The 23,602-nt window shown below is 35.3% G+C and overlaps 1 protein-coding gene across 1 annotated transcript; it reads left to right on the forward strand.

Annotated features, from left to right (window-relative positions):
* Positions 1 to 13,030: 13,030 nt before the first annotated feature.
* LOC120348759 (keratin-associated protein 5-1) lies at positions 13,031 to 23,254 on the forward strand (the record flags this gene model as incomplete). Its single annotated transcript, XM_039436027.1, has 5 exons — positions 13,031 to 13,220; positions 16,527 to 16,786; positions 18,681 to 18,935; positions 20,925 to 20,998; positions 21,984 to 23,254. Coding segments are annotated over 5 exons (978 nt in total), but the record flags the coding sequence as incomplete, so codon positions are not given.
* Positions 23,255 to 23,602: the final 348 nt, after the last annotated feature.

The raw sequence follows: 23,602 nt of genomic DNA on the forward strand, positions 1-23,602 counted from the left end.
TTGTGACTTACTTGAATGAATAAATTTGAATTGAAAAACTATCAATTAGAAACAAGAGATTAAATATGGTAATATAACTATTAAACTCAATTAAACTACTGACAATACACTTGCAGATTGGAATAATAGTTAATGACTCATTAAAATAAATTATCTATCAAGAATGACCAACTCAATAATTGTTAGAAAACTGAGGATATCAAACGAGTCAAACGAACTGTTTACTTTAAACAATCCGTTAACCAATTATGAACATTTACTGACATTAAGAGCCGGTTTCCGAGCTCGGGATCTAGCTAAGTTCTAGACTGTAAACAGCTGGAGTCAGAAAATTTGCTTTCCGAAACGGGGCGTAGTCGTAGTCCATGTTTAAATTAAATTTCAAAAAAACTAGAAAATTGAACACAAAATAAAATAAAGAGGAAATATTGTAAAGGTTCAGCTATTTTGAATTGTTTAAGGATTTTTTATTTCGTCAAGTAAAAACGTTTCCAATTATAGAAATGAGATAATAAAGATTATCATAAAAATCTGGTGTGGCGCACTCACACAACTTTCCTTGCTCATTGAACTGCAAGCCTCATTCTCAAACGAGCATAATTTAGGGGAATAACATAATGACGATTGGCGGCAACATATTTGCAACTACGATCAGACTACTATAATGTTTTTATTATAATTGTTTTCAGAGTACTTTTTCCTTGTGTAAATTGTGAAATTCGATGATTTTTAGAAGTCGTCAAAACAGCTGTTCTACAGATGAAATATCTTGACTATGACTGTGTTCTTTTTATAAACTGCTCTACCTACCTTATGCACAAGAAGGAGGTTACAAAGTCCATTTCTCAAGGATGGGTGGACCCCCCATTAGTTTCCCAGGAAAAAGACTCATGCCAGTTGATAGAGCTGATAAATAACTATACAGGGTATGAATTTGAAAAAAATCGTTAGAACCGTTTTTGAGAAAATCGTGAAAAACATGTTTTTTTAGTAACTGTCATTTTTCTCAAGAATATTACGGAGCTCCTGCAATTTCCCAGAAATGAGACTCATGTCAGTTGATAGGGCTTATGGATAGCTATCCATGGTATAAATTTGAAGAAAATCGTTAGAGCCGTTTTTGAGAAAAACGTGAAAAACATGGGTTTTTAGTAATTATCCGCCATTTTTTCCGCCATCTTGAATTGAATTTTATTGAATTTCTTATTGTGGATCCTCATGGTATAAGGACCTTAAGTTTAAAATTTCAAGTCAATTGGTTGATTAGGAATGGAGTTATCGTGTTCACAGACACACACACACACACACAACACACACACACACACACACACACACACACACACACCACACACACACACATACGCACAGACCAACAACCAAAAATCATGTTTTTGGACTCAGGGGACCTTGAAACGTATAGAAAACTTGAAATTACGGTTCCTTAATTTTTTTTGGAAAGCAATACTTTCCTTACCTATGGTAGTAGGGCGAGGAAAGTAAAAAAGTACGACTACGCCCCGTTTCGGAAAGCCAATAATTTTCTAACTCCAGCTGTTTAAAGTCTAGAACTTAGCTAAAATCCCGAGCTTGGAAACCGGCCTTTAAGCTTAGACTCCAAACAATCATTCAACTATTGACAATATACTTACAGATTGGAATAATAACTACTGACTCATTAAAAAACTTATCAATAAAAAATGACTGACTAAATAATTGTCAGGAAACTGAGGATAACAAACGAAACAACAAAACTGTTCACATTAAACAGTTAACCAATTATCAATATTTACTGTCATTAAAATATAGTAAGTAAACTGAAGATAAGACACTAATCGGATGACTCACACAACTTTCCTTGCTCATTGAACTGCAAGCCTCATTCTCAAACGAGCATAATTTAGGGGAATAACATAATGACGATTGGCGGCAACATATTTGCAACTACGATCAGACTACTATAATGTTTTTATTATAATTGTTTTCAGAGTACTTTTTCCTTTGTGTAAATTGTGAAATTCGATGATTTTTAGAAGTCGTCAAAACAGCTGTTCTACAGATGAAATATCTTGACTATGACTGTGTTCTTTTTATAAACTGCTCTACCTACCTTATGCACAAGAAGGAGGTTACAAAGTCCATTTCTCAAGGATGGGGTGGACCCCCCATTAGTTTCCCAGGAAAAAGACTCATGCCAGTTGATAGAGCTGATAAATAACTATACAGGGTATGAATTTGAAAAAAATCGTTAGAACCGTTTTTGAGAAAATCGTGAAAAACATGTTTTTTTAGTAACTGTCATTTTTCTCAAGAATATTACGGAGCTCCTGCAATTTCCCAGAAATGAGACTCATGTCAGTTGATAGGGCTTATGGATAGCTATCCATGGTATAAATTTGAAGAAAATCGTTAGAGCCGTTTTTGAGAAAAACGTGAAAAACATGGGTTTTTAGTAATTATCCGCCATTTTTTCCGCCATCTTGAATTGAATTTTATTGAATTTCTTATTGTTGGATCCTCATGGTATAAGGACCTTAAGTTTAAAATTTCAAGTCAATTGGTTGATTAGGAATGGAGTTATCGTGTTCACAGACACACACACACACACACACACACACACACACACACACACACACACACACACCACACACACACACATACGCACAGACCAACAACCAAAAATCATGTTTTTGGACTCAGGGGACCTTGAAACGTATAGAAAACTTGAAATTACGGTTCCTTAATTTTTTTTGGAAAGCAATACTTTCCTTACCTATGGTAGTAGGGCGAGGAAAGTAAAAAAGTACGACTACGCCCCGTTTCGGAAAGCCAATAATTTTCTAACTCCAGCTGTTTAAAGTCTAGAACTTAGCTAAAATTCCGAGCTTGGAAACCGGCCTTTAAGCTTAGACTCCAAACAATCATTCAACTATTGACAATATACTTACAGATTGGAATAATAACTACTGACTCATTAAAAACTTATCAATAAAAAATGACTGACTAAATAATTGTCAGGAAACTGAGGATAACAAACGAAACAACAAAACTGTTCACATTAAACAATCCGTTAACCAATTATCAATATTTACTGTCATTAAAATATAGTAAGTAAACTGAAGATAAGACACTAATCGGATGATTTAGACAATCTTTCAATCTATTATCAATATTACTATCGACAGACTAAGCTCATGGAAGAAAAAAACTGAGGATAACAACAAACGAAACTTATGTTTACTCACACTCTCTAACAGTTCCTATCAAGTGGATCTATCTTTTCAATGTAATATAATATAAATATAATATCTGGTTGTCATCTTACAGAATCTTAACTAATGCTGAATATCATCAATCGTGATTGAAAAGTTCTCCAAATTGTTACAATCGATGAACAGACTGGAAAAATAATCTTGAAAGATCTCATGTTTTTACTAACTCATGCAAGATTATCGTCTTATTCTGATAATTGAAAAATATGTTGGCTATTACAGGTTATTCTATTTTCCATCTTATCTTGTCAACTGAATGTTGAATCTCATGGAGAAACGCCAATAGATTTTGTAAATCTCTTTATTGATGATTCATTTCTCGATTTGCTTATTTGTGGAACAAATGAATCTCTGAAAGCCAAAAAATCTCGAATAACTTAATTTTAATTGCCAATACTCAATAATATGATAAAGTTCCAGTTTATTCGATGAATAACTCTCAGGAGTTCAGAATGAACTCATATAACTTGTGTTAAATTGTAACAAAAATCTATCAAGCGAACTAAAATAAATTATTGTAAGATCCAATAAAATTGACGAATAATAATACCGAAATAACAAATGATATGCTTCTTGTTTTTCATATTAATTTTCAAACTAAACCAATAATAGAAAACTAATTTATTGTTCTTTTTGTAATTTGATGATTCTTTCAAATAGCAGTGGATGGAAAGGTACTTTGAAGGTGAGTCTTTATGGATAAACAATGGTGACCGCAACTACTTATAAGTATTTGTATTATTTCCGTTACTAGTTATCCGTATTAATACTGTTATATTTTTATTAAAACATCATATTCCAGTTTTTAGTGAATGATACAAGTTGAATTTAGACTAGACAGGCAGAAGATTAATAGGCTTGTACGATTTAATTCTTATATTTTGTTAAAAATTTTAGAAAAATTTATGAGACTTTTTGTACTTCATGTTGATCCAGCAATTCCACAATCAGGTTTTCTTTTAGATATTCTACAAAGTCCCTGTTTGAATTCTTAGACCAATATGATATAATATTCCAAAAATCCTCCTTTTTCATACAAACTTCTCTAAACTGTTGATTGGTGGGCTACGATATCGTAGCTTCGAAAACATTCCTCACAGTTATTCATTTTAAATTCAAACTCAATGTGCCGGTTGCACAAAAGCGGGTTGAATTTTAATCGTGTTTAAAATTGATAATTTTTTTTGAAGCAATGTGCCGGTTGCACAAAAGCGGGTTGAATTTTAATCGTGTTTAAAATTGATATGGCTTGAAGCTGAACAAAACATTCAATGATACTTATCACTAAGTTGCACAAAAGCCGGTTAAATTTTAACCGTAATTAATTTTACGAGAACCAATCAGAGAATCCGTCTTATCAAAAAGGCCTTCTCTGAAATTCTTTTTTCCTACAGTTACGTTGAAAAGTGGCCATTGCTGCACTGATTACAGAACGCAAAGAATCACTTTTCCGCTCTAGTGCGGGAAAATTTTTTCTGCACTCCAGATTTGCAACATGGCAACGCAAAATACTTAGTAGGTTATATGGAGCACCAGTGCAGCAAAATCAAAATGAAGTTGGTAACAGTGACTGGGCTGCTATAGTGAGCAGAGGTGCAACGAAGCACAACGAGCACCTTATTAAGTAGATATTATAACCAAGGACAACATTTTTATTCAATTTGACAATAAGTTAAGGTTTTTATCAATAATAAAATTACACAGAAAAACATTTGATGGATTTCAGGCAATTTTACCCATAATTACCCACTTTTCATATTCAATGGTAACTGTAGGAAAAACTTAATGTGAAATACGTGCGCAAAGTTCCTCTGCTGCACTCAAGAAACCATTCCGCCCTCGCCTACGGCTCGGGCGTAAACGTTTCTTTCGGTGCAGCAAACTGTCACTTTGCGCACTAGTTGCACAAATAACTATATTAAAACATCATATTCCAGTTTTTGATGAATGATACAAGTTGAATTTAGACTAGACAGGCAGAAGATTAATAGGCTTGTACGATTTAATTCTTATATTTTGTTAAGAATTTTAGAAAAATTTATGAGACTTTTTGTACTTCATGTTGATCCAGCAATTCCACAATCAAGTTTTCTTTTAGATATTCTACAAAGTCCCTGTTTGAATTCTTAGACCAATATGATATAATATTTCGAAAATCCTCCTTTTTCATACAAACTTCTCTAAACTGTTGACTGGTAGGCTACGATATCGTAGCTTCGAAAACATTCCTCACAGTTATTTATTTTAAATTCAAACTCAATGTGCCGGTTGCACAAAAGCGGGTTGAATTTTAATCGTGTTTAAAATTGATATTTTTTTTCAAATTGATATGGCTTGAAGCTGAACAAAACATTCAATGATACATATCACTAAGGCCCGGTTGCACAAAAGCCGGTTAAATTTTAACCGTAATTAATTTTACGAGAACCAATCAGAGAATCCGTCTTATCAAAAAGGCCTTCTCTGAAATTCTTTTTCTCTGAAATTTAACCGGCTTTTGTGCGACCGGGCCAAAAACTACTCGATATGTTTCCTGGAATTTGGTAACTGATAACCTTAGACCCATTAATGGAAAAGAATGCAGGCACAACAGATGTTTGTTTTCTCACTTGCAAAGATTGAGATAATCTGCGTAATACGTGACCCTGGAACTTGCCTTACCTTTTTAAGCAGACTCATTAGTCAACTGTCATCCATCAGGTATTTTTAGTACCCATATCCGTATTCTTCAGTTATTCATGTTTTATTTTCTTATTATATTAGATGATACTACACCACTTAACAATATTGTATCAGTGATGCTTCTTCAACTGATCAGATATCTACAATATTTATTTATTTACATAAATACATACATGGAGACAACAGGTTAAACCCTTATATGTCTCCTTGAAACATTACAACGTTCTTCATTCAAAAAATTAGATTTAAAATAAACATAAAGCTGAGAAAAAAACAAGAGTAAAATAAAATAAGAACAAAATAAATTATATAACAAAAAAAAGCGTCTTAACAAAAGAAATATGTGTTTTTATTTTTAATTTTTAATATTGTAACTATAGTTAGGTCCACGTTATAATGGCAGTGGATAAAGATAGAAGAATAGCGATGCCGATTCTCTGCATTAATTAATTTTATTTCTACACTGTCAAAAACATAATTGGCATGTTGTGGACCTAGAAAAGGATAGTACCACCGGCTTTGTCGAATGATAGACAAGGATAGCAAGACCAAAGTTCATCAAATACTGTCATTATAACGTGGACCTCACTATAGCTACTATAGTGGGGTCCACGTTATAATGGAAGAGGATAAAGATAGGAGAACAGCGTTGCCGAGTCTCTGCCTTGAGTAGTTATAATTCTACATCGTTGAAGACAGACTTGGCAACATTGCAGAGCCAGAAAAGGTTAGCGCTATCTGCTTTGTGGAATGATAGACAAGGATAGCAACACCAATGTTAATCAAATACTGCCATTATAACGTGGACCTTACTATATTAGAGTCAACTCTGAGATATGTTGATTATATGATGAAGAGATGATTAGATGTGTTCTATTATCAGAATTATTAGACGATGCTAACATATTTTTCCTAGGGAAACTTATATATGATCATAGAGAAAAGATAGCATAAACGATGATAATTTCTATGCCATCATTTCTCTTCTCTATGATGAGATGTAAAATCTGATTCGTAAATCTCGTTTCATTCCCTGCCATTGAGTTTTAAATTCAACTCACTCTTCCTATATGAACTTGAAATTTGAAACGCAGCTTGTAAAAAACTCTAAGGGCAGACAAGCTAATAACTTTGTTGGTAGAGGTTTTCCATAAGTCCTAAAATTCATTCCATATTTTCCTTATTCTATTTATTTGTCAATCAATAATCTGTTACCTGTCTGTAGTATATATGGTGTAACAGAATATCTGTAGTATATCTATCGTATATAGTAGTCTATATGGCAATCAAAATAATAGAAACCTTTTTTTGGAGTTGAACATTCTTTGTAAAAAGATGTAAGCCTTGAGAGTAAAGCGTTTCATACTCTGTAACACTGTATTGCAATTTTTTTATAGTATTTTTCGGTAATTCTAGTTAATCATATTATTCTAAATATCTGAATACTGTTTTTAGCTGGATGAAACGAAGTTAGGTACGATTCTTCCCGCTAGGTCGCGCGCTTGTCGGTTCAGTCATTTTGCAGTCATCTCAACCAGCGTGTATTTGCGTTGGCGTGTATTTGAATGCGAATTTTTTGTTTTATCTGTATTTTTCTGATTCTTGAATGAATAAAAATGAGAACTTCGGCTGAGAATTTTCAACTTCAATTGGATTATTAATTTTTAAATGAATTAAGGTTGTTATTAATAACAGCATCACACACACAAACATTTGTTGGATTTCAGCCATCATTTTATCCATAATTACCCACTTTTCATATTCAATGGTAACTGTAGGAAAAATTTAATGTGAAATACGTGCGCAAAGTTCCTCTGCTGCACTCAAGAAGCTATTCCGTAACCATTTATTTCGGTGCAGCAAACTGTCACTTTGCGCACTAGTTGCACAAATAACTATTTCCGATCATTGTATTGTTTGTGCTAACTTAATACATAAATACATCAATAAAAATTACTAGTCTCAGAGACTTACCATTGAAAATGGGTGCCTGACACCCGAAAGTACTCCAGGCAGTCTGTGAACTAGATAGTTTAATTTCATAGAAATAATTGACTAAAACAACAGAATAGTGCGATAGTTTATTTATTCTTCACTGTTATTATTACGCCAAGTGGAGAAACAATCGGAATCCAAATTGAAAAAAATAAGAAAATAGAAGATTCAATGTCGAATCAATCACATATTATAGAACAGAATCAATAAAAGATGTAGATGATACAGTGTTGTAGTTATTGTAATTTATAGGAATAGAATGAAATAACTGGAAAATGCAGGCCTAAAGCTGCGTTTACACCAAAGTTATCAACAAAATGTTCATTTTTCCGTCCTCATAGATTCTATTAGATTGAACGGATCTTGACAAACACATATGAACATCATGTGTATGATAAGCTATGTTCAATCTAATAGAATCTATGAGGACGGAAAAATAAACATTTTGTTAATAACTTTGGTGTAATCGTGGCTTTAGAAATGTAACAAGGAATTGTGACAGTGTGAATTACATCTCACTCTAGTGCGTTCATCTATATATATAAAAACGAAATGGCACTCACTCACTGACTGATTGACTCACTCACTCACTCACTCACTCGCATAACTAAAAATCTACCGGACCAAAAACGTTCAAATTTGGTAGGTATGTTCAGTTGGCCCTTTAGAGGCGCACTAAGAAATCTTTTGGCAAAATTTTAACTCTAAGGGTTGTTTTTAAGGGTTTAAAGTTCGTCTTTTAGCATGTATATTCTTCTTCTCCCAATCTCTTAATTATAATTGAAATTTCCATATCACATGTTACTATAGAACTATAATCTAGATAGAGTACCTCTTCGAAACAGTTGTTTAACTGGCAACTAAATTAATAATTTTGTCAGGTTGGCATTAAGTTGAGTTGACTTTGTTAGGTTGGCACCAAGTTGAAGATTTAAATGCATTTATCGCGAAAAAATTGATTGGGCACTGCTACTTCAATCCTGGGAATATTATATTACTAGCAGTCAGGCTCGCTTCGCTCGCCATATCCGTTTGGCCAGACGTTTAGTCTGGACCCCCGACTGGATCGTCCTAACATATGATAAAAATGCTCAAATAATGAAAAATGCAGGCGAGCGAAGCGAGCCTGCTGATATCATTCTTGGACAACCCAGTCGGGGGTCCAGGGGGCGGAGCCCCCTGGCTAGACGGATATGGCGAGCGAAGCGAGCCTGACGGCTAGTTCTTAATAAGCTAATGTTAGTGATTATCAATAGTAGAGGATAATCAAATTGATTACGCGTTTGGAATGTAATAACACTATTTTCATCCGATCATTATTATGTACTGTATGTAGATTTTTGTAAATTATATTGTACGCAGCAATTTAATATTGAATTAGCATAATAGGTGAAGCTCATACACTTCCAATAACTGGTCTTCCCTTTATTGTTGGCTCCAGTTTATGAAGGAAGATATCAATTTTCTGAATTGTCCAGTAACTAGTGATTTCAGCATGACCAAGTATGTATGTAGGAACGCCTACTCTTGCCACCTACAAGACATCTCTCTCTCCTTCTCTCTCTCTAGAGAGAGTTAGTGGGGAGGATATTTTTAATATTCTTTCCGAAGAATGGACAGTGATATGTCCAAAGCTCCGCCAATTTATGTAGATGCAAAAACAAATCTAATCATCCATAGTTATTATATTACAAATTACTTTTCATATCATATACAGTTCAATAATTATTTTCTAATTCTAATTCGCAATGAATAATTTATTGATTCGTTATTATCAAAACCCTGAACGACCAAAACTATTACATTTTTCTTTTTTCCCACCTCACAAAATGAAAACACAAATTTAAATATTATTATAATAATAAAAAGTGGTTGAAATATTTAAATTTGTGTTTTCAAATATGAATTGATATTGATTCATTCTTATGTTGATTATCAATAAAAATTACTAGTCTCAGAGACTTACCATTGAAAATGGGTGCCTGACACCCGAAAGTACTCCAGGCAGTCTGTGAACTAGATAGTTTAATTTCATAGAAATAATTGACTAAAACAACAGAATAGTGCGATAGTTTATTTATTCTTCACTGTTATTATTACGCCAAGTGGAGAAACAATCGGAATCCAAATTGAAAAAAATAAGAAAATAGAAGATTCAATGTCGAATCAATCACATATTATAGAACAGAATCAATAAAAGATGTAGATGATACAGTGTTGTGATTATTGTAATTTATAGGAATAGAATGAAATAACTGGAAAATGCAGGCCTAAGCTGCGTTACACAAAGTTATCAACAAAATGTTCATTTTTCCGTCCTCATAGATTCTATTAGATTGAACGGATCTTGACAAACACATATGCACATCATGTGTATGATAAGCTATGTTCAATCTAATAGGATCTATGAGGACAGAAAAATAAACATTTTGTTAATAACTTTGGTGTAATCGTGGCTTTAGAAATGTAACAAGGAATTCTGACAATGTGAATTACATCTCACTTTAGTGCGTTCATCTATATATATAAAAGCGATATGGCACTCACTCACTGACTGATTGACTCACTCACTCACTCACTCACCCACTCACTCGCATAACTAAAAATCTACCGGACCAAAAACGTTCAAATTTGGTAGGTATGTTCAGTTGGCCCTTTAGAGGCGCACTAAGAAATCTTTGGCAAAATTTTAACTCTAAGGGTTGTTTTTAAAGGTTTAAAGTTCGTCTTTTAGCATGTATATTCTTCTTCTCCCAATCTCTTAATTATAATTGAAATTTCCATATCACATGTTACTATAGAACTATAATCTAGATAGAGTACCTCTTCGAAACAGTTGTTTAACTGGCAACTAAATTAATAATTTTGTCAGGTTGGCATTAAGTTGAGTTGACTTTGTTAGGTTCGCACCAAGTTGAAGATTTAAATGCATTTATCGCGAAAAAATTTATTGGGCACTGCTACTTCAATCCTGGGAAATTATATTACTAGCTGTCAGGCTCGCTTCGCTCGCCATATCCGTTGGCCAGACGTTTAGTCTGGACCCCGACTGGATCGTCCTAACATATGATAAAAATGCTCAAATAATGAAAAATGCAGGCGAGCGAAGCGAGCCTGCTGATATCATTCTTGGACAACCCAGTCGGGGGTCCAGGGGGCGGAGCCCCCTTGCTAGACGGATTGCGAGCGAAGCGAGCCTGACGGCTAGTTCTTATAAGCTAATGTTAGTGATTATCAAGTAGAGGATAATCAAATTGATTACGCGTTTGGAATGTTATAACACTATTTTCATCCGATCATTATTATGTACTGTATGTAGATTTTTTAAATTATATGTACGCAGCATTTAATATTGAATTAGCATAATAGGTGAAGCTCATACACTTCCAATAACTGGTCTTCCCTTTATTGTTGGCTCCAGTTTATGAAGGAAGATATCAATTTTCTGAATTGTCCATAACTATTATTTCAGCATGACCAAGTATGTATGTAGGAACGCCTACTCTTGACACCTACAAGACATCTTTCTCTCCTTCTCCCTCTCTCTTTTGGTAGAGAGTTAGTGGGGAGGATATTTTTAATATTCTTTCCGAAGAATGGACATTGATATGTCCAAAGCTCCGCCAATTTATGTAGATGCAATATGATTATTATCTATAGTTATTATATTACAAACTGCTTTTTACATATCATATACAGTTCAATAATTATTTTCTTAGTCTATATTATGTAAATTCCATCTACAATTTTCCAATTGGATGAATCAATAAGTTAATATTAAAGAATTAATTATTAATTGAAGGAAACCAGGATACTATTAGACAAAGAGCTAGTATATCTCTAGCTCCAGTATTAATTTAATGATTCTCCTTTTTCTTCTCTTCTTCGTCTTCTTCTTCTTCTTCTTCTTCTTCTTCTTCTTCTTCTTCTTCTTCTCTTCTTCTTCTTCTTTTTTCCTTCTTCTTCTTCAAGCGAAAGTTTATCTTGTTCTGTGTTAATCGTCACATTGTAAGTGCTGCCACCTACCGACTACTGTGTCTAACAGCTTTGACCAATCACAAGCGAGAACGATGCAAGCAGTAGGCCTACACGCCCAGTCTCGATTCTGATTGGTCGACGCATAAGTAGACACCATTTTGCGGGTCCAATTCTACTGAAATTCTACACTTATTTGTGTAATACTGATAGCTCTTGTTGTTCTTCTCCTTGTTCTTTTCAACTTTGTTTGTCTGCTGCTGTGTGAGTTCGCCTACATTTTTGATAACCCAGCCAATGTTACATTTATTGTATTACTAGTGACCCTCTGGGTTGGAGAACTCGCCCAAGAACTGTTGTATTGTAATCTTTGAAACGCGAACTTTCAACTATATAGAGTTGGTGTAAATTATAGTAACAGCTTAACATTTCTTCTACAAGAATGATTTGACAGTAGGTTTCATATTGTTTGAAATAATTACTCTTCAAAAATTACTCTGTCGCTTCAACATCTTTGTCCCTCAAATGAATCCAAATTCATGATAAATGATTTCAATACAGAATTCCAAGAGAAAATTAATGGCGAAAGCCGCACATTGATATCTCATCTCAACCTGCATCAGTTTTGTTGATATAAAAGTTGTAAATTAACCAGCTAAAATCATAATATGTGTCAGCGCATATAATGAATGAGAAAACTGTTGTAATTGCATAATTGCATGCAATCAATCCTTCAGTTGACTGAATGATAAATCACAACACAGTTTTTTCTCTTGCAATTTCAATTTTTTTTTCATATCCTGAAAAAGGACGAAGGAGTGAGTCAATTCTGTTATCCAACGAACTTGACCTGTAAAAAGGTTCGAGGAATATGTGTTCAAAATTTGAAGCTGATTGATCAATCCTTTCTTAAGTTATCATTGTAGAACATACAAACAGACGGACAACGACTTTGGCCTTCAGTAAGTCAAAAGTGAGATCTCGCTAACGCTCGTTCAATTATGGGCTGAATAGAAAATGATTCAACTTAGTCTATGATGAATGATTATAATATGATTTAGCCTTGAGTAATGTGTCTTGAATGAAAAGATCTATTGATTGATTGATTGATTGATGTGCTTGCAGACAGCAATGACTGCCCAGGCTCCCGCACTTGCCGTGACTACCGTTGCGTTGACGTATGCGCCGGCCAGTGTGGTGTGAATGCAGAGTGCTATGCACGCAATCATATTCCCGTCTGCACGTGTCCGGCCCGTTACACTGGCGATCCGCTCGTGTCGTGTCGTCAGAGGGATCCAGGTATGCATTATCATAGAGAAAAGAAAGAATGATACTTTTATGAGTTTCTTCTCACTCTACGCTACACTGAAATACCTCCTATCTCCAAATTCTAAATCCAAGACACGAATGTGTATTGTTCACGTCAGCTCAGCGTAGCTTTCAATATTGGGAGATTGGACGGCTACATCTTTGGTAGAGAGTTAGTGGGAAGGATATTTTTAATATTCTTTCCGAAGAATGGACATTGATATGTCCAAAGCTCCGCCAATTTATGTAGATGCATAACAATATAATTATCTACAGTTATTATATTACAAATTGCTTTTTCATATCATATACAGTTCAATAATTATTTTCTAGTCTATATTTCGTAAATTCATCTATAATTTTGCTGTATTATAAGATAATTATCTATAGTTATTATATTACAAATTGCTTTTTCATATCATATACAGTTCAATAATTATTTTCTTAGTCTATATTTCGTAAATTCATCTATAATTTTGCTGTATTGTAAGCTATTGTATATAAGTGTATAAGCCAGTATATATATTGCAATCTACATAAATAAAGTACTCAATCTCTCGAACACGGATTTCAGCGTAGCGTAAGGTGGGTTTTCGTTTGTGCGTAAACTTCTGCAGTCGAAGACGACAGGCATTGTTGTCTGATATTCACCCTGTGGTGGTCGACGACGGCATTTATGCACAAACCAAAACACACCTTATGTTTGAAGAGGCCTTATAATGGTTGTGCTCCAACAGCTTCTATAGTCTCATTCTCCAACCATTAAGATTATGAAGTTGTAGACAGCTTATGCTATCTCTTAGGGCCAAGCCACATGAAACGTTTACACAGGCGTTCTTGCACTGGCGGCGGACGAGTCGGCAAGGCAGGAAGCTCTACGATTGGCTGATTGGGTTGCCGTTCGGGAATCAGCTAGGCTATTATCAGATTATCACCATAATTCATTTTTATCATTCATAATTTTCAATGTGGTAATGTTTCTATCAAATATTTTATCCAATCACCTGTGTAGAGGATTATTTGTAGAGAATTAGAGAAAATTATTTGTAGTAAGAAGTCATTCAACAGGAAGAAGGTCATAAGGAATTGTGAAGGAAGAGTTTTGTTTGGATTCGTATTTGGAGATTGATCAATCTAATAAATTCAAAATTGTAGTAGATACATTTTTTGGACTTAAAATTGTGTACGAATTATGATTTAAGTTACGTAAGTAGCATAACCTTTAGACTGTGTATTCCAAATTAAGGTTTGAAGCAGTTTTGGGCAAATGCCTGTTGTTTTTACCTGAATTGTATTTACATGTGAATAAATAAATAAATAAATAAGAGTTGTGACTGCTCCAAACTGTAGGGAATACTACCGGAGCCGTTATTTCAAACGACTATGAAACGAAAACTTGGCTATGGGCTTCATTAAATAGCCGAATATTTGATCATTATTTCGTGTGATATATCGATTAAATTCTATGAATTATCGAATTCCTTGTATTTTCCATGTTGATTCCTGTTATCAAAGATGTCATTGATATGAAATCTCGAAGGTTTTTGAAAAAAGATTTGAGAAAATTATGATTGTTTATTTGATTGCATAATCATAGGAACCCTAGCACAACTAGATAAGATAATAATTATGATATCATAGAGAAACAATAGCATAAGTAGATATCCCATGGTATAGGGCGTTCATGTCGCAACTTTTACTGTTATCTCAAGCCGATATTTCATGTAATTCTTTCCCGTGAAGCTGTGTGACACTGGTAGTCTCTCATATTGTGCCGTTCATACACTCTCACCGCAACAACAACACAGAAGAATTCGACAATAATCAACAGTAATCGGCTTGAGATAACAGTAAAAGTTGCGACATAAACGCCCTATATCATGGGTTATCTACTCACGCTATTGTTTCTCTATGATGATATACATTCATTCAACACAGTAGCATGTGTGATTGTCTCTTAATCCTGGTTTTCACTAGTAGAGTTAGTGGTCGAGTGACTGGCATGCTAACTCTACCGAGCTAACTCCACTCTACTTACTTGGTCGTTTTCACTTCGATTGAGAATAGTAGGTAAAGTGTGTTGTCTAGTGAACAGAACTAATCTTGAAATGTAATAATGTACTAATCTCTTTTATGTACTCTACTCTAGAGTGACTCTACTCTACTAGCTCGAGACTGTTTCATTAGAATAGTAGTGGTACAGTAGAGTGAGAAGCGGTGGTAGAGTACTATCCCAAGGTGCTATACCACTCTACTCTCCTCAAAACTAGTACTCCACTATGAATGTTTTTTTATTGGGAGAGTTCACAAGACAGTTAGTACTTGCCCAGGGAACTCTACCATTAACTCCACTAATTGAAACCAGGTTTTACTGATAAGCAGTTACTAGGTAAACTTTGCTATCTAGTAACTGAACAATTTATTTACCTATGTATTCACTTACTTTGTGAGGTTGCTTATATTTTTTGGCAAATAAACTGAATTTATTGACCGAAGCGAAGCTGATGTCTTAGTTTCGACTCGATCGGCTTTTGTCTGTTTGTTTGTTTGTTTGTACCGCAGTTACAGTCGCAGTTATTGTCCGATTTGGATGAAATTTGGTATGCAATTACTTTGAAAAAAGGCACAGATACGTATGTGTAGCGATTTTTGGTAAGACCTCCGGTTTTTTTGTAATATTTAAAAAACCGTAGAATAATCTCAAAAGTATCTTTGAAGATACAGCAACTCATGTTCCTACTTTTTCGCATTTGTGCATTTTTGTGTCGCTCTACAGTGTCAAGTCTTTTGTTTTCCTTTTGGTATGAGATCGGAGACCGATTTGTGAGCATTAACATTCTGCATAGGCATAACAAGCCATAACAAGCCATAACATTGAATCCACTTTTCATGAAAAACATCATTAGTAACCTCCTGTCTGTCATCAACGAACCCATCTTATTTAGAATCATTTTCCATCTCACCATCGTCTGTGAGACGATTCATCATCTAAATTGCCTACTGCATATTCCATTTTTCCGTCAGTTGACCGATTTCTTATAATTAATTATTAGAAAAGTTGTAATATATGTTTATATTGTGAATATGGAGACGATATAAAGGTACCTCCTTGATAAGGCCGGTATCCCTGCAAACAGTGTCTCTAGCACTTTCAATGGAGAAAATAATAGATGACATGGCTAAATCTACACAATAATATAGTGTACTTACTGGCCCTTCTCATTAGATTGAGAGTTGTAATCATGAGCGAGGTCTACTGTTCGCAGAACTACTAGTATAATTGGTTTTCTATTCTAGAGGAGCTATGCCACCCCAGCCCATGCGGCGCAAACACACAGTGCAAGGTGGTGAACGATCGTCCAGTGTGCACCTGTCTTCCGGGCTACTTCGGTTCGCCCCTGCAAGGATGTCGTCACGAATGTGACTCTGACGCAGACTGTGGTCCCAGCCAGGCTTGCTCCAACTTCAAGTGCACCTCGCCCTGTGCCTCGGGCGCATGCGCACCTACTGCCAACTGTGAAGTGCGCAATCATCGTGCTATATGCTCCTGTCCACCGGTTAGTTCAACAATATAAATTTAAATATCTTCATTCACAAATAAGTTGCTACTGGAATTGAAATAGAAATAAGATCGGTCATCGTACAGAAAACCCCATTAGGGTTAAGTGTAAGAGAGGGCCGACTGCGCCCTAACTTCGCCCTCCCAGGTATAAAATAAAGGCAGTCATTCTATTCTATTCTATTCTATTCTATTATTCCGGCCAGGGTGGTCTTGTGGTAAGGAGCATTGTAAACTTCGGTCTGCCAGCACCACCTGGTTCGTGGGTTCGAATATCGCCGATTGCATGGAAGTTACAACATCTCAATTTACCTACACACATTCAACGCATGCACAAGCAAAAAGCTCATGTGGGCATCATCCACAATGAATAAAATAGAAAAATTAAAATAAAATTCGAGAATATGCTGGTTCAGATCTCTGGTTTGTTGAATGAGAATTAGTTGTCAGACAGTATGATAACCCTGGCAAGGTAGAACGTTGATAACAATCTCAACAAATCATTCACCAATCAATCACAAGAAATCATTGACAAATCCTTATACACCTCATGTAGACGGTCAGAAGGATTCTGAAGAATGAATTGAAATAAAATTAAACCATTAGGGCTGAAGACACTTTGCATATCTTACATTTTATTTGCACTTCTTCTCTCCTTTACTGCCATAACTGTGTCATGAAGCTCTCGACACTAGTGGCTCATGGTTCACGACACGACACGACACGACATGACACGACACGACACTGTTGATATCCGGTTTCACCAAGCTCGGTCAAGACATTTGAACATGATCTAATCAGGTACAGTACACTTTATAACGAGCGCACTGTAACATATTATAATTCCATGCTGATAATATAGTTTGTATCGTAGATTCCAGTGCACACTTCTCAACCATAAAAATGTTGTACAAATGTATTGACCAAGCTTGGTGAAACCGGGAATAAGTACAAACGCAATTCATTGTAATTTGAACGACATTCATGCACGATATTCTTCGACATAATGAGCACCAAAGTGTTACTCGTCTCTGTGCAGATCGTGACTTAGGCCCATGTTAAAAACGCAGCGTTTTCGCTGTCGTTATGTCGCGTTAACTGGGCAATAGTACTTCCATAGTACGCACTAAGAACGCTGTGTAGAACTCGGTTCAACGTTGCCAACGCCGCGTTAGCGCTCGTATAACGCCTAAGTCATTAATTTCATTATTGAGCTATCATTTCATAATTTGACATCTTGTGGGACCGGACTGTCTTACTGTTTGCTAGTGATTTGATTGTGTGATGTTTGAAAAAATGATGTAATTCAATATATCTCCACAAGTATTTCCTCCCTAGGGCTATTTCAAATCAATGGGTTTCCATCACTGTTTTGTGAGGGACACAGTTCTGTTACAATCATTTGGTTCTCTCCCTATCATTTATTTGATATTGTGGTTGTGAAAATGAAGTGAATCAATAAATCTTTACTATCACAGTATTTTTTGCCAGGGTTATTTCAAATTAATAGTGCTTTCCATCACTGTTTTGTGAGGGAAACAGTTTTGTTACAATCATTTGGTTTTCTCCCTATCATTTATTTGATATTGTTTTTGTGGAATTAAAGTAGATCAATAAATCTTTACTATCGCAGTATTTGATTGCCAGAGCTATTTCAAATAAATAGTTTTTCATCACTGTTATGTGAGGGAAACAGTTTTGTTACAATCTTTTCCTTCTCTCCCTATCATTTATTTGATTTTGTAGTTGTGTAAATAACGTAAATTGAAAATTAATCTTCACCAGTATTTTTTCCCTGGGGCTATTTCAAATCAATAGTTTTCCACCACTGTTTTGAATTGTGCCTAGAGCTACATCAGATCGATATTTATCCATTACTGTTTTGTGTCTAGGGCTATTTCGGCGACCCATTCGTGTCATGCTCGGCCGAGTGTGTGGTGCACGAGGACTGTCCCTACAACAAGCCGATGTGTTCGGCCTCGCGCTGTGTGAACCCTTGCGCCGGACAGTGCGGCCAGAACGCAGACTGCAATGTGCGAGACCGCACACGAGCCATCTGCAGCTGCCCTAAGGACATGACGGGCGATCCCTTCGTCTACTGTCGGCCCTTCGAGAAACGTCAGTTGCCTCAATATCATATTAACCTTAGACCTTAAACCTTAATCTTTGATGTTAACCAATAACCTACTGTTACAGTAGACTACTTAGATGACTACAGCTCGTTCTATATATTCTAAAATAGTAGAATAGAACTGTTTTTGATTGACAGTTCTTCAATCTGTAGATCCTGGGGTGCCAAATCAAGGCTCTCAGAACATCAAGCCTGGACTGGAACTATTGTAGGACTCTGGTAAGAGGTGTTCCTCCGTTCGGGCTTGTAGTGCTTATAGCCTTATACAAAATAAATAGATTTGTTTCTCTGCTTATAGTCTTATTCAAGATGGACGTAGTTCAAAATGAGTATACAAGGAAAATTAAGTTGATTTTTGAGACCAACAATGACTGAATGTCTCCAGTACTGTGCAATATAATGCTTACGGTTCTCCCCTTACTAGACATAGTAAATAGAATCAGTGATCGAAATGAATACATCAGAGGAGTCTCACAACATCCAGGGTTTCCTCTAAAATTCGCGAAGACGCCTCAAATCGAGGAAGTTTCAGTATGTAGACTCAATGACTGGAGTGAAGCCAACACAAATGAATTATTTATTTATAATTTTTACAAAGTAGCACTGATTTATGAAGACAGAGCTCATCTCAGTGAGTAAAAAACACCTATTGGATGACTTCAATATTGCTTTTCATGTCAGACAGTTGAACCACTATGAACCACACCAAACAGATGAACCTGTGAAACTCAGACTATGCAACAACACCATGAACGACACTATATCTGAATGTCCATCATCCGAGAAAGAACATGGTACGCCATGGTAGAGTGGGTCAATTTCCGCACATAAAACACTAAAGATGTAGAAGACACATTATAAGAAATTTCTGAAACTAACTCGTCGTCTTGTCGTCTTCTTACAGGGGTAGGCATTGATAGCTGTTCCGCCTTCAAACATTCTCCCACCTTTTTCTTGGTCTGCCAATACTTCTCCTCCCTTCTGGCTTGTAAGCAATGACAGCTGTCGGGATTCTTCCGTTTCCCATTCTCTCAACGTGTTCTCTCCACTGTTGTCGATTCTCGTCAACTTGTTGAGGTATAGAGATCACATTGAGCTCTCTACGGATATCGATATTATAAAGCCTGTCCTCTCTGGTGCATCCCTTCACTGACCTTAAAAATCTCATTTCGGCCGCCTGTAACCTGCTCCACTCCCTTATCTTTGGTACCCAGGTTTCAGAGCCATACAAAAGTGTAGGGACGGCCATTACTTTATAAAATTCGAGTTTCGTCTCTTTTCGGGCTTTATTTTTGAGAGTTCTGTTAATAGTTCCGCATATGTACTGGAATCTGTTAATTTTTGCATTCAAGTTGTGGTCTTCCTCGTATGTAATATCACATCCCAAATATTTGAAATGTGATACCTGTTTCAGTATTCTGTTGTTGAGAACTATTTTAGAACGTATTGGAGACTTCCCCAGAAACGCCATCACTTTTGTTTTGTGCAAGGAAATCTTCATATTATATTCTGAGCTGAGGAGATGGCGTTGGTATATTGCTCTTTGCAGATTGTCTTCTGATTCCTGCAATATTACTTGATCATCTGCAAACCATAATGAATTGACAGCAATATTGTGTGTTAGTTGTATACCTGGGTGAATTTGTTGCTTCCACTTCCTACAAAGGTCGTTCCCATAAATATTGAAGAGAGTTGGTGAGAGAGGACAACCCTGTCTCAAACCAACATTGATAACAATTTCTTTTGAAACTAACTATTGTATGTAATTGTAAACTATCTTATATTCTCTGTAATTGATGTAGGTAGTAGTTTAAGTTTTTTGGGGAAATAAACATCTATTTATTCTATTATTTATTTAATGCTCTCAGTGGATGTCAGAGGGGAGAGTGCCAATCTGACTCTGAATGCCGGTAAGCTATGATTCCATGAGTTCAAATGGGACTATTCACACTGAGCTGGGCTAAACGAGTATGAATAGTCCCATTGAAACACTTGTATATTTCCCTGTCTGCCAGGATATCTTGGAAATGCTCTCAGTGGATGTCAGAGGGGAGAGTGCCAATCTGACTCTGAATGCCGGTAAGCTATGATTCCCATGAGTTCAAATGGGACTATTCACATCCAGCCCGGCAGATTTCGATTAAATAGATTGATAGATGAATGTCTTCATTTTACACTCTATACACATTGCAAATGAATACGTGAATAAAAAATCGATTCACTTTTCCAACTGACATATTATAATTATCAAACAATTTATGTATCAATATCAATAATAGCAAGGTACCCAATTTATTTAAACAATTCATGATTATTTAATGAAATCAATAATCATGGTCGTACTTCTTCAAAAAAAAAAAAATACAACTCAGTAATAGAAATATAGTATAAGTAATAGTAAAAACACTATCACTCCTTTCTTGTTGAATTTCATAGTTTTTTATTCAGTATCATGTTGTGTAATTCATAATTATGTAGCCTATTCAAAACACCAGTTTAGCTGAGGATGGGGCAGGTGTAGCCCCGAAACCATGGACCTTTTGTAAAACAAAATTGAAATGGTATTGACAACATCTGTGTCTCATTTTGTTCATAATTCATAAGTTGTGTATTCAGTACTCCCATATACGGCCATGCTAGAAAGAGCTTGCATATAAGTAATGTTACTATGAATATGTAATATTGTAATAAATGAATAAAAAATTACACTGAAAAGTACATGGAATCCCCTCATAAGTCTTACCAACATGTAGGGAGGAGTTTCGCGGTATATACAATCGAAGTGCTCTAAGAAAATGTACAGGCTTGGCTTCAAGATGTTTCTACCTATTTTTCTTTGCTTCGCATTTGAGAATCAAGAAGATCCAACTCAATTTAGTAAGATTTTCAGGACAGACTCTACTGGACTCAGGGTGTTCTGATAGAAGTAAAGAGGGAGCAATTTTTCAAGCTATTCTCTCATTAAGTTTTACACTGTGTCACACTTTACCAACTCAGCATTGGAGACGGAAAAAGTTGAAACAAATGTATCAAATTTGTAACACACCGTGTCATTGCGTTGCAGATCCGACCAGAACTGTATCAACTACGAGTGCAAGCCAGTGTGTGTAAGCCAATGCGGAGTCGACGCCATTTGCAACGCAAGGAACCACGTTGCAGTTTGCACCTGTCCACCTGGATACTCAGGAAACGCCCTTAATCGCTGCTACAGGGACACATCCTCTTCCCGTTCTGCTTACTCCCGATCCCGTTACTATTATTAGAAATTCATTCATAAAAAAGTATCTAACATCGATTTAACTCATTCTGAACATCGTTTAATAATGAATGGACGTCTTCTCAATCTATAGAGTAATCAATGAACGTGTTCTCGATCTATAGAGGACCTTAGAGTAATCAATGAACGTGTTCTCGATCTAAAGAGGAACTTAGATTAATCAATGAACGTGTTCTCGATCTATAGAGGAACTTAGAGTAATCAATGAAGACGTTCTCGTTCTATAGAGGAACATAGATTAATCAATGAACGTGTTCTCGATCTATAGAGGACCTTAGATTAATCAATGAACGAGTCTCCGATCTATAGAGGACCTAAAAGTATATATATCTTCGATACAGCTTTTAATTATTGAAGTCGACATAAACAAAACTAGTATTGTGACAATTGATTCGCCTTCATCTATTTTATCAAACAGATGAAGTGCTCTGTATAGTGAAGATGTCCCCAGAATACATGGAATGATAACATAAAATGTATTGAAAAGAAACAGTTCATATCTTCTTCTTCTACTTGTTGATAGTTCAATTCTGTGATGAATTTTCTTGAAATTCTTGTGTAAACCAATTTTATGGGACGCAACTTGGATATTCTCTATAAGGCGGAGTTAGGACTTCCAAGTCCTCTCAACCACAATCTTAAAATTTAATCTTCATGTTTAAATTTTTGTATTTCCCTTTACACTTCGAAAATATCTGTATGAGACTAGTTTTCCAATAAAAAAAATATAGAATAAAATAAATATATGGATTTGGAATCTCCATTTGAACTGCTCTAGAATTGAAATCTCATTAGCAATGAAACATCATTTCAGACAATATTCTATCATTATTATCCAGGATTGCAATGTTATCTTTCTTCTACTTTTGTCATTTTATTACTCTTGTTTATGATAAACTCATTGAATCTTATTTTCTTTAGATTAACTTAACTTGGATATTCTATTCTTAAAAGTATTTTCATGTATTTTCTATCGATAAAACTTTCAAAGCTCATATTATATTGATAAGACTTTATAAGAGACAACATTAGTTTTTTAATAAATTATTTAACATGGATGTGTGATTTTTTATTCTGTCTTTGAAAAGTCCTTCAGTCTTCAATAGAATTCAACAAGATTCACTGTATTCTAATAAGGCTTATTGCTGAAGATGATTCTTCAATAACTAGAAATCGCTTGAACTTCAAAGATCCACCCAGTTCTTCTTCTTCTTCTTTTCTTCTTCTTCTCTTCTTCTTCTTCTCTTCTTCTTCTTCTTCTCGTGTCTTCTTCTTTTTCTCCTTCTTCTTCTTCTCCTTTTTTTCTTCTCCTGTCTACTTCTTCATATTCGTCAAGCGAAAGTTTCTCTTGTTTTGTGTTCACTGGCACATTATGATTCATTCTTCTTCTTTTTCTCCTTCTTCTT

This window comes from Nilaparvata lugens, chromosome 10 (genome assembly GCF_014356525.2).
Source record: "Nilaparvata lugens isolate BPH chromosome 10, ASM1435652v1, whole genome shotgun sequence".
In the NCBI taxonomy this organism is placed as follows: Eukaryota; Metazoa; Arthropoda; class Insecta; order Hemiptera; family Delphacidae; genus Nilaparvata; species Nilaparvata lugens.